This window comes from Budorcas taxicolor, chromosome 10, assembly GCF_023091745.1.
Source record: "Budorcas taxicolor isolate Tak-1 chromosome 10, Takin1.1, whole genome shotgun sequence".
Taxonomy (NCBI): Eukaryota; Metazoa; Chordata; class Mammalia; order Artiodactyla; family Bovidae; genus Budorcas; species Budorcas taxicolor.
Window position 1 is genome coordinate 100,283,237 of NC_068919.1, and position 12,922 is coordinate 100,296,158.

Here is a 12,922-nt window from a genome sequence, read left to right on the forward strand (position 1 = left end):
AAGTATTCTTGGGAAGAAGTTCCCCATCACAAAGGAAGAAATACAAATATTTAAAAAGCAAACAAGTCATCAGGGCTCTGAGCCCCGCTGCCATGTGCTCTGCTTTTTTGAGCTTACAGCTTAACATTAAAATAACAGGCTCGCATTCCTCAAATATCTCCACTGCTGTTCCTTACTTCCACTACTTGAAAAGGCTGTCAGCTGCTGTCACTTGGAGGCATTACCATATTTGCCACCACTGTTTGCTGCTTGCAGTGTGGCGCGGCCATTAGTTTAATAAGCCTGCTGTTTATTGACACCCCAGGCTGTCTACGCGAGAGCCACAGGCTGGAGTTTGACTTCTAACAAAGGTGCTGAGGGTGGGAGGCAGGAGCGACCACTTTATACATATTGATGAGAGAAACGGAGTTCAGTTGCATCAGGCTAAACTTTACTGATGGGCCCCGTGTTTTTTTAAAGTGTTTCAACCACTTTATGGTTCCATGGGCTAACCAGCCTTGGATAAAATCCAGACATGTCCTCAGAGAGCAGAAAAGCAAGCTTGAGACCTGCAAGAAGTCAAACTCGGAGGCAAAGCCCTTTAATTCACTCCGCATAAATAGCTGAGCCTGCAGAAGAAACCTCCAGTCAGAGGTGTCCTGGATTATAACGAGAATTTTCTCGATGGGAAGAAGAGAAATGCCCTTTCCACTTGAAGACAAAGAAATGTTTGTAATGGAAATGTGTGAGCCAGTTTTCCAAGGGGAGTTGCTGAAACGCACTGATTAAAACCACCGTGAGGGGAGGAGGCAGAGAGATGAAGCCAAGGCTGAGCCACTTACAATCTGCGGCGTTTCTGAGAGCGGAGAGCCAGCCCACCTTTCTCCCCCTGCCCCGGGCCGCCCCCCCCCCCACCCCACTGGTGACCCTGCACTAGAGAATTAGAACCCGCCAGCCTGCAGGACTGCTCACTGTCTCTGACCACTGTGTTCTGGTTACTAAGCCACTCCACCGAGGATAAAACGGGAACCGAGCAACCCCAAAGACGATGTCCTTTCCACCAGAGCCTCATCACTGCCCTGGATTCAGGGATTCGGAGGGAAGGGGTGAAGACGCGCAGGCAATTCCAGCACACGGCGGTGTGTTATGACATTTCTTAGCTTACATACAAATATTGTTGATTGATTTAAGCAGTTCCGTTTCCAAGAGAATACAACGAAGACACAAAGGGGTCAGGTATCCTGATCAAAGCCGCCTACAATATAGCAATCACCTGGAATTTGTGCAAGTCCTTGGCAATGTAGGATAAACAAGCTCTAAAGCAATGATTCCCAAATTTTAGTCATTGGCGTTTATGCAACGTCACTTTTGCCATATCCACATATATTAATATTTTCCTTTAAATTCACCTTAAAACAACTCATTAAAAAATTTTTAGTCTCCCTCTGAGCAATCGTTTCTGTGAAATCACACTTTGATATGCAGCTGTGTTTTTTCTAATGTTCATTTAAAAATGCATAACTGTTAAAATGAAACAGTTCATCCATAATGAATTTCAAATCATCTTGTATACCTCAAGGGTACACACTGGAAAAAAAGGGATAAAGTATTTCACCTCAGGTTGACTTGAGAGACTGTTTCTAAATATCATAAAAAAATAAGAGTGAAGAGGATTTTGTACTATTTACCACCAGGATGTTCATGAAGGACTTGGACAGATTGAAGAGCTAAATCTCACACCTTCTGTGTAAGGAAAAATAAGTAAGTCCGGGATCACTTACATGAAATTTTCTGGATGCTCGCTCAGGGCCATGTCGATGATGCTCAGAGCATCGTGGTGATGCTTCTGCGCTGAGAGCAGGAGGGCGAGGAGGTGCAGGGAGTTGGCGTCGTCGCCTTGAAGTTGAAGAGCTTGGCGGACGTATCCCAGAGCCTCTGGGATCTGGTTTAAAATAAAACCCAGAAGAATTCTCAGACACACGCACACGCCCAGCCACCATTTCAGTATCGGAAAGTCGAAGCATTAGTCGCTCAGTGGTGTCCGACTCTTTGCGGCCCCGTGGACTGTAGCCGCCGGGCTCCTCCGTCCGTCGGATTCTCCAGGCAGGAAGACTGGAACTGGTTGCCATGCCCTCCTCCAGGGGATCTTCCCAGCCCAGGGATCAAAGCCAGGTCTCACACACGGAGGGCAGACTCTGTGCCGTCTGAGCCCCCGGGGACGCCTCTGATTCTCTGTAAACGTTGGGAGTTGTTTCCCCATGTGTGACATTCAGATTTTAAGCCATACTTATGGCCGCCCCAGGATATTAACCACAAACACGAAGACAGAGGCCCCTTCAAGCGACAGAATGACTGATGAAGTGATGCAGACTCCCTCAGCAAAACTGCCAGTCCCCAATCTTCCAATTCTCCCTAAATAAACCATCTCTCTCTTTTCCCACACAACTGCTTTACTTTTGATTATGCCCAAGATAATTTCACTCTAAATGGAGACATAACAAATTGCCAAAAGTTGTTAAACTGCCTTAGCTGAACGGTTCCCATTTTTTCCCAAGTAGTGCTGAAATGAAAGTACTTAGTAAGTTTCAAAACTTTACACGGAGCTTTCCAAATGATCACACACCTGTGACTCTTTTCAAGCTCCTTTGTCCTGGATCTCAAGGAGATACGCAAACAAACAAACAAAGCACCCACACCTTTCCAAACTACAATCCAAAATAACACCACCCAAGAAGCAGACTGCGAGGCCACGCACAAAGCGGGTGTATCCAAGTGTGAGCAGGACTCGATGCAACTCTAACCTTTAAAGTCTGCAGCTGTTCAAGACTTTCTTCAGAATCACCCAATACAAGCGTTGATAAAATGCATACGTAACGGATATGTGAACACCAGAGTTTCCATACAGGTTTAACAGTATTCACCTGCCAAGCAGGAGACCTGGGTTTGATCCCTGGGATGGGAAGATCCCCTGGAGGAGGAAATGGTGACCCACTCCAATGTTCTTGCCTGGAGAATCCCATGGACAGAGGAGCCTGGCGGGCTGCAGTCCACAGGGTCAGAGAGTTGGGCACGACAGCGCGCAGCAGCAGCGGCAGTGGAGAGCGGGGCCTGGAGCCGGATTTCGGGGCAGGCTCACGACGGGCCTCCTTAGCACGCGGCCCAGGGTGCCGCCTGCCTGCTCGCTCCAACCCCGGCCCGGGCTGGACCCCTCTGCTCTCCTGCTTCCTCCCAGCCCCCGTGACCGCGCTCCTTAGCAGGGAGCCGTGACCTCTGTCTGTCCCCACGTCTGTTTGTTTTCCTCTCTGAAGTTCCATTTTTGATGAATGTAAGTTAAAAATGCTGGTTTAGAGGGGTGTTCTGCTTCTGAGCCCTAGAATCCCAGCTATCACAGTGGGGACCTATCGTCTCAAGGGGGTGAGGGGAGGGTCTGCAGTCCAGAGAGGAGACGTGCCTTGGGTGGGTCCCCCAGCCTCGTGCGGAGACCAGAGCGGCTCTGCGTCCACTTCCTCCCCCGCAACCTCCTCCAGGTCAGACAGCAACGGCTCTGAGGACAAGGGGGCTTCCCTGTGGCTCAGCTGGTAAAGAATCCGCCTGCAATGCAGGAGACCCGGGGTTCGATTCCTGGGTCGGGAAGATCTGCTAGAGAAGGGAAAGGCTACCCTCTCCAGTATTCTGGGGCTTCCCTGGTGGCTCAGCTGGTAAAGAATCCATCTGCAATGCAGGAGACCTGGGTTCGATCCCTGGGTTGGGAAGATCCCCTGGAGAAGGGAAAGGTTACCCACTCCAGTATTCCGACCTGGAGAATTCTATGGACTATATAGTCCATGGGGTCTCGAAGAGTCGGACCCGACTGAGCGGCTTCCACTTTCATTTCACTTTCACTAAGGACGAGGGCCCCTCCCCGTCGCCCTCCCTGCCTGGGGGGCAGGCACACGGCACAGTGTCCTGCTGGGGGCCTCCGGAGGCCCACGTGGCACCCACAGAGCTCCAGCAACTCCTCCCCTCCCCAGGGACAGCCTACTGCGCAGACAGCACTCAGCTTGGTATCTGGAGAGACTCAAAAAGGCAGGTACACTCGCGATGTCTGTTTTCAGGGAGGTCCAATCCAATCAAGAAAAAACGGATACAGGATCCAAAGTGGTGCTCTCAGAGGCCAGGCTGACCTGAAGGAATTCCAGGTTGGTTCCTTCATTCACCCAGCATTAGTGAGTGCCTACCACGTGCCAGGCAGCGTGCCGGCTGCCAGGGCAAAGCAGTGATGGTGACTGTCGGGGGTTCCTGCCCTCGGGGAACCTGAAGTCTAGAGAGAAAGACAGCGAGCAGGAGCGCAGGACAGGAGGGAGGAGCGGAGTAGGGAGCCCGGTGAAGGGGCTTCAGGGAGGAGGCGGGAAGAGGTCCTGGTGCCGAGGGAGGCGGGCGGTGGGTCACCCCCCGACAGCTCTCGCTGCAGCAGCGCATGGTCAGGCCAGCGGCGAGCCGTGCGAGGCCAGGCAGCAGGACCTGGACACGGACGGGGTCTCTTGGTTCCCGCGGCCCCCGGCCCCCAGCGGGAGCCGCCTAGCGCCCTTCGCCAGGCTCCAGGAGGTCAGACGCGTGGGCACAGCCCGGCCTGCCGGGGGAAGCGCGTGTTCGGGGAGCTGACCCTTGAGTCACCCTCGGGCCGGCGCTCGGGAACGTGCTGGGGTCACCACCAGCGTCTCCCGCCTGGTGGGCCGGCGGGCACGGGGCTGGCGCCGGGAAGGTGGAGACCGGCGGAGCGCGGCCCTGCGGCCAGGCGGGCACCGCGGGGGCTCGTTTCGGGGAGCCGCTGTGCGTTGCTGTTCACCCTCCTCCGTGTTTGACAGGGACGGGTCTCCTCTGCGTACACCGCCAGCGTCCTCCGGCCGGCCGATGCCCGGGCCCCTCCGGTGACGGAGTCCCTGCCGCGCAGCTCAGCCCCAGGCTCTGTGAGCGAGCGGCGGGGGGCTCCCTGGCGACCCCTGGGGTCACCAAGGGCTGACCCGTCGCCACCCGACCAGGGGAGCCCTCCAGATTGCATGTGTGACCTCCAAAAGCAGGGCCCGGCCTGCCTTGTGTCTGCACGGCTGCCGCTCCAGCGGACGAAACCCGGGGCCTGTGCCGGAACTCAGCGTCCCCGGGGAGAGGCTTCAGGGCAGCCCCAGGGGGCCGAACGCAGACGGTCCCCAACCCAGACCGCGCTGAGAAGGAGCGGGCGCCGGGCCTCCGGGCGCGGGGCCGGCGGGACTGACCTGTCTGGAGATGGCGAGCTGCAGGGCCAGGTAGAAGGCGGCCTGGTGGTCCGTGGGCGACAGGCTGTGGGCCCTGCAAGAGCGTGGGCAGCGGTTAGGGCATCAGGGGCTCCCATCGGTGCTTTTACTTATACCGAGGCCCCATATTAACAACCTCTATGTTGCACACAAATGAAAGTATTTGATAGCCCTTATGGGCTCAACGTTTTCTTTTTATACAAGATATCATCGTAGTCTGTCTCCAGTAAGTTCTTCTGAGACCCCATTTGGTGCAACACTGACATAAACTGCAGATCCCTCTTGGTCCATGTTTGCATGGCCCATCTTTTGACACCTCTTTACTTTCACATATTCTATATCCTTGTAATTCAGTGGCCTCTCTTGCAAACAGATTAAATTGCTTATAAACCCAGTGCTGCTGTCTTTGTCTAGCTCTGTAAGGCAGTCACTTATAATTATTATACTGATTCATGTATTTGGTTTTAGTATTTCCTTTTTGGGGTGCTTTCTATTTTTCCTCCCGGATCCCGGTTTCTTTCTGCTTTCTTTCCTTATTTTGGAATTATTACTTTCTAATCAGCTTTAACTTTTAAACCAGTCATACATGTTGCTAAAGGTTTTACAGTATTTTTAAATATGAATACCCTTAGTACAATAAAGTCTAACTACAACTTAAAGTTTTTGTTTCATTTACACTCTTCTCCTCTGTCCACTAGCTAATGGAATGCACGTCCCCTCTTGGCCCTGCACGTGGGATGACACATTTCTGGGTTTCATCTTGCATCGGCAATGGCAGCCGATGAGCCTGGCTTCGAGAAGGAGCCTGAGGTGGAGAATCCGCAGGACACTGTCCGACGCCCCCAGCGGGCGCCTCCCTCAGGCTGGGCAGGCGAGGCCACGTGTCACCCTGGGAGGCGTGAGCACTCCTGGCAGGCCGACGGCTGCTGTGGTTAAGTTGTGGCTTGGCCTTGATGCTACTTCATCCAAATTTCTGGATTTCAGAGAAACCATATGAAAATCAAAGGCCTGGCTTTGCTTGTAAAGTGAGGTTTTGGTTTTTTGATGAACTGCAGGGAGAAATAGAGGATACTCATTCACTCTTTTGAAGGTTCCACTAAGTCCCACGTAGTTTTCTAAAGACATGTAACTGTGACATGTAAGACTCCATGCCCAGACACTAGACTGTCTATCAACTGGCTTTTGGCGCCAATAGGAAGAGGCTATACTGGCCTCTTACTTGATGGTAAGCATGTCATTCTTGCTTTTACGTGGAAGTCTACTGTATTTTATAGACAACTCAAAATGGGGCTATAGATGAGACATAACTCTGTGTCTAACAGTCCAGTGGGAAGAGAAAAACAAACTTTTACTTTCTTTAAAAGGCACTGTAGAGCAGACTAATCACAAACGGGGAGGGCCAGACAGTGAACAAAACTTCAGACTGTCCTGTCAACATTCTGTGATTAAGGGAGGATCTTCTACCAGCAAATTCAAGATGAAAAAGAATGCCAAATCACTATAGAGTCAACTGTGGCAAACACGCGGAGGATGGACTTCTATAGTAATAGGCCTTTTTAACAGGGCTGTCTGTCTGCTGTGGGGAAAAAGGCGAAAAAGTCTTCTGAATGTTTGCAACCCAGAAAATATGTGAACTTCAACAACCCGGGGCACTATCTGGGCAAAGACCCTGACGCTGGGAAAGACTGAAGGCAGGAGGAGAAGGGGACGACAGAGGATGAGGTGGCTGGAGGCATCACCGGCTCGATGGACGTGAGTCTGAGCAGGCTCCGGGAGTTGGGGATGGACGGGGAGGCCTGGCGCGCTGCAGTCCATGGGGTTGCAGAGTCGGACGCGACTGAGCGACTGAACTGAGCTGCTCTGGGCAAATGTCGTAGCTCATGTGTGGGACTCGGGGGAACGAGGGGGTGAGGGGGGACCCTCTGTTCCTTTTACAATCTTAAGAGCGAAACTCCCATCCCTGGGAAATAAGCTTGCCTCAAAACACAGCTGGAGGACTTCTCTCACTTTAGTCTAAGAAGCTGAGGCTGAAGACTTGCCTTTGTTGCCCTTGGAGATGCTGTATTTCTAGTGGAGGCCTACTCAGAATGCCCCAGTTTTCATTACTTGACAGGCATTGGTTTTCCATGAATTTGTACATCAAAGAATTTTTTTCTTTGGTGTTCATAAAAAGTAAGATTGGAATGTCATGGTTTCTGTCTCTCCCAATTATTCAGGGAAAATGAATACAAAATGAATTATGAAGAGACTTTGAATTAATTAGCATTATTTATTTTATCTCATCTTCTTTCACAATTAATAAAACCAGCTTCCTACAACCCTCAAAAAGAATTCCACAGAGCTAAAATTTTCTCAGCACAGTTTAGATTTTTTACAAATGAAGTTAAATTAAATCATGGTTGCCTCTACCCAACACCAACCAAGTAGAAAGCTGGCAGTGGTCTGGAGAGCTCAGGGGTGGATAAGAATGGTTCTGACCAAGGGTCCTTCCTACTTAGCATCTGCAAACAATTATTAACTATTAATCCACAGCACCAAGAAAGAGATGTGCTAGAAATCTTGGCATCACTGGGGTGCATTAGGACATCTGAAGAACTGCCAGTGTGGCTGATGATGAATATACAGTCACCAAATTTCTGATGAGTTAAAACTTAAACACACACATTTTAAAACAGCTTATTTCCATAACTTGGTTAAAGAGATAATCTGGTCACTTCAGCCTATGAAAGAAAAGAAGAAACACGGAGTTGCCCAAGAAAACTAGAAAAGCTCATGGTGTTCATCTCAGGTAGACTCTAAAAGCCTCTCTTCAGCTGCGCAGGACGACTTCGGCAGCGAGGCGTCCCGTGACACCGTGTCTGTACGCCCACAGGAAACCTGCTCGACAGAAATCACCAAGCCGTGCAGGCGAGAGGAAGGGCGTTGGTGATCTTGAAAACTGCAAGCCTGCTGGACCCTGTACGTGAATAGAGAGCAGCCCTCTAAACCCCATTCCCACGCAGTGAGTATCTGGTGAAGCTGCTAAGAGAAATTCAAATTCCTAAAAGTGTCTTCACAGGGAAGCTCACAAAGTGCTTCCCTTGTCAAAGCACCTCCGTATTAATTAATTCCATGCTTTAACAGAAACAGCTGTTAAACTACTGGCCCACTGAGGCCACCATCTATTCATCCACCCACCCATCTATCCATCCATCCGTCCATTCACTCAGCCATCCATCCATTCATTCAGTCATCCGTTCATCCAGCCACTCAGCCAGCCAGCCATTCACTCAGCCATCCGTCCATCCATCCGTCCACATATGCAGTACCTACTGTGATGCCAGGCCCTAGCCCCAGTGACAGCCCCTAGAAGCTGCCACTCAGATCAATTCTTCTTCTTAGAAAGCTCTGCAAACAACACTGGTTTTCTTCACTACACTTTTGTACAGGACAAATGAGTTGGTTCAACCTCTTAGGCTGAACTTGTAAGCATATGAACAGCTGAAGATTTCAATATTATGGTGCAATCACGTAACTGGGATGTCTTCAAAAATCACCTTTCTGAATCCAAGAGGGAGAAACCTTTTTGAATTCTGACTCCAGTCATAACTGAGGTATTTTTCACGTTAGCTCTGCAACCTCACCACTTTTTGAGTTACATCATTTTCTTTTTAACCAAAAATTACCAAAACAGTTGTATTAACAGAACTGTGGGAAGACTTAAAATATATGATAAAAAAAAATTCTCACCCAAATGATTTTTAAATATGCATTTACATATAAGAAGCGACACAAGTCCTTCTCATGTTCTTAAAATCTTTCCCTTATAGCTTTCCGTGACACGCACGGTCACAGACTAGGAGCGTCCTAGTTAATGTGTGCTTGAAACAAAATATTTTGATTCCTTTGAAAAATACACTTAAATACACATAAATAAAAATTTAGGTTAGCCTTCCCCAATATAATCACATGGGTTAGTAGGATTTTATTCCTCTTTATTCCCATATGAACAAATATTTTAAAAATCCCTTTGAACTAGAAACTAAGAAAAAGAGGGACAAAAAGAAATTCAGGCCAAGGGAACAGCTGTTACATAACACGAAGTTACGAGCTCCGCGGCTCAAGGCAGACCACCACCATGGCTGTTTTTAGAGAGCCAGTAGACGTGCTGGTTTAAGAAAAGTGAAACAGATGTAATGACCACTTTCTTAGGCATCCATGTGTGGGTTTTACAAAGTAGGACTGGAAAATTTAAAACTCCAGATCATTTGAAATGGAAATGCTTTCCACACTCGGTGCTGAAGAGCATCAACAGAAACTTCGCGCCGAGACAGGAGGTCTGTTTGCAGCTGTCAGTTGGTACTTTCTGTCGTTAACCAGTCTGGGACTGGCAGTGTGAAGGAGCTATGGTGAGCCTGCTAGGGAAGGGAAAGGAAAGAGATGAAAGCATCTCAGACTAACTGAAACCCAGCGGTAATGATTTCATGAAAAAAGGAGCATGTCCACGGTGACGGATCTGCAGGAAACCCTGGTTCTAGGGACAGAGATCCATCAACAATTATCAGGGACCAGAGAGCGCTCAGACTACCGCAGAGCTGCACTCAGCTCACGCTCTGGTGAAGCAATGCTCAAAATTCTCCAAGCCAGGCTTCAGCAATACGTGAACCGTGAACTTCAAGCTGGTTTTAGAAAAGGCAGAGGAACCAGAGATCAAATTGCCAACATTGCTGGATCATTCAAAAAGCAAGAGAGTTCCAGAAAAACATCTATTTCTGCTTTCTTGACTATGCCAAAGCCTTTGACTGTGTGGATCACAAGAAACTGTGGAAAATTCTTCCAGAGATGGGAATACCAGACCACCTGACCTGCCTCTTGAGAAACCTATACGCAGGTCAGGAAGCAACAGTTAGAACTGGACATGGAACAACAGACTGGTTCCAAATAGGAAAAGGAGTACGTCAAGGCTCTATATTGTCACCCTGCTTATTTAACTTATATGCAGAGTACATCATGAGAAATGCTGGGCTGGAAGAAGCACAAGCTGGAATCAAGATTGCCGGGAGAAATATCAATAACCTCAGATATGCAGGTGACACCACCCTTATGGCAGAGAGTGAAGAGGAACTAAAAAGCCTCTTGATGAAAGTGAAAGAGGAGAGTGAAAACGTTGGCTTAAAGCTCAACATTCAGAAAATGAAGATCATAGCATCCAGTCCCATCACTTCATGGGAAATAGATGGGGAAACAGTGGAAACAGTGTCAGACTTTATTTTTGGGGGCTCCAAAATCACTGCAGATGGTGACTGCAGCCATGAAATTAAAAGACACTTACTCCTTGGAAGGAAAATTATGACCAACCTAGACAGCATATTAAAAAGCAGAGACATTACTTTGCCAACAAAGGTCCGTCTAGTCAAGGCTATGGTTTTCCCAGTGGTCATGTATGGATGTGAGAGTTGGACTGTGAAGAAAGCTGAGTGCCGAAGAATTGATGCTTTTGAAGTGTGGTGTTGGAGAAGACTCTTGAGAGTCCCTTGGACTGCAAGGAGATCCAACCAGTCCATCCTAAAGGAGATCAGTCCTGGGTGTTCATTGGAAGGACTGATACTAAAGCTGAAACTCCAGTACTTTGGCCACCTCATGCAAAGAGTTGACTTATTGGAAAAGACCCTGATGCTGGGAGGGATTGGAGGCAGGAGGAGACGGGAACGACAGAGTATGAGATGGCTGGATGGCATCACCGACTCAATGGACATGGGTTTGAGTGAACTCCGGAAGTTGGTGATGGACAGGGAGGCCTCGCATGCTGTGATTCATGGGGTTGCAAAAAGTCGGAGATGACTGAGCGACTGAACTGAACTGAGAGATCCTCCCGAAACTTCAGGGTAGGTAACTGAGCTTCTAATATAACAGCAAGAAATCAGGGTAACACAGATATTTAAGGAGACAGGATCAATACCAATTCCACACTGGACGTCACGGTGCTATGCTCTCAGCGATCCATCACACCTCCAGGAAGAATCAGGTCAGGGCACCGTGGTGCAGGGGGCTTCCTGGGTGGCACTGGTGGTGAAGAACCCGCCTGCCAGTGCAGGAGATGTAAGAGACCTGGGCTCAGCTCCTGGGTTGGGACGATGCCCTGGAGGAGGGCATGCAACCCGCTCCAGCACTCTTGCCTGGAGAATTCCATGGGCAGAGGAGCCTGGCAGGCTACAGTCCACTGGGTTGCAAAGAGGAGTCAGACACGACTTAGCCGCAGCAGCACTGGTGTAGTGGGTACCAGAGAAGCTGGTCAGCATCAGAGACCTTGACCTTCCCGACTTCCATAGCCACAGGCCTCTGGCTCTTCATCCCGGCATCTCAGACCCTTACCTGCAGTGAACACACACCTTGTCTTGTCTACTTACTGATGTGGGCCAAAGCTCAAGTAAAGGGTGTGAAAGGGCCCTGGGACACACAAGCACTGTCTAACATAGGGCCTTCTCTAATTTCGTGAAAGGCACAGCGATGGGGCTGACCGTAAGGTGTTATGGAACACGGCAGGGATAGAGAGCCCTGGGCCTGCTGGCCTGACTGTCTTAGGTAGTATTTCAGAGACTGTCCTAATATCTGGCTTTTTTCATTTCCTAATATAAAAATCTGCAGCTTGACATGTTAAAAAAGAAAAAAGCAAGCAAAGAATGATCCTTTTTCTAGATGATGAAAAATGTCTTTAATAAAAGGAATCGTCTCCGTGGACATAAAAAGTACCTCTCCTGGAGCTGAAATAACTTGATTAGGAATGAACATGTGCCCAGATGAATAAACAGATGAAGAATGTGGATCTGCACGGCAGCAGTGACGCAGCACGCTTCATGCTGTGTGTTCAGTGCTCAAGAGGAAAGACTCCCAGGGGTGGAACACTGTTTACATAATCCTTATAAATATCTCTTCTTTTTATACTCACCACACTCTGGTGTCATTGTGTACAGCCGAGTGAAGAGAGGAACTCCCACTCACCTCTGAAACGCAAGAAGCGCCTTTCTCTGGAGGACCTCCTGCACCCCTCGCAGAGAAGCTAAGGAAAGGGTTCAGTTAGTCAGTGACATGGAACAAATATGAAACATTACAAAACCACACATTTGACTGATTAAGAGCCACAGATTCTGGGTGCCTACATGCCCAGTGTGCCCTGGTGCTATAGAGGATGGCAGACAAAGGCCAGGTCAGCTGAGGTCCTTACGCTTGGGCATAACTCTGCAACCATGCCAAGGGGAGAATGGGCGGTGGCTGGGCAATCTTGGTACCCCCAGGAAAAGGGGCCCATCTTCAAAAGACCAGCTGGGAATTCCAGAGAGGAAAACATTCTCAAGGGCAGGCACGTAATCCCCAGGTGAAGCAAGACTCTGCCAAAATGGACTAGGAGAGATTCAAGCACCAGTGGGTGGATTAGACAGTCTTCAGAGAGCCTTCTGGCACCAAGAACCAAGGACACCAGCCTAAGGCCAAGAGAGACCAGCTTAATTCAGGTGGGCAATGCCCAGGACCTCTGATATCTTGATGTGAACCCCAGAGACAGACCGGGCAAGCTCAATAGCAAGACTGTAAATCAGCTCAACCCTGCCCCTGTGTACAGGACATGAGAAAGGGCACCTCAGAATCTGGTAGAAGCTAAAAAGATACTCCTTACTGCAACAACAGAAAAAGTCCTGCTTATG

General features: G+C 49.3%; 1 protein-coding gene across 9 annotated transcripts in view; it reads right to left on the bottom strand.

The window, feature by feature from the left end:
* The window catches only part of TTC7B (tetratricopeptide repeat domain 7B), a 267,251-nt gene that overhangs the window by 80,621 nt on the left and 173,708 nt on the right, over positions 1 to 12,922 (bottom strand). For all 9 annotated transcript variants that reach the window (XR_008199968.1, XM_052646213.1, XM_052646211.1 and 6 more), the window contains exons 13-15: positions 12,225 to 12,282; positions 5,229 to 5,301; positions 1,761 to 1,921 (exon numbers count right to left, since the gene is read on the bottom strand). Coding sequence is in view for 8 of the 9 variants with exons in the window: in XM_052646213.1 (XP_052502173.1) it covers positions 1,761 to 1,921; positions 5,229 to 5,301; positions 12,225 to 12,282 (292 nt within the window). In the remaining variant the exon portion in view is untranslated. The remainder of the gene's footprint in view (positions 1 to 1,760; positions 1,922 to 5,228; positions 5,302 to 12,224; positions 12,283 to 12,922) is intronic.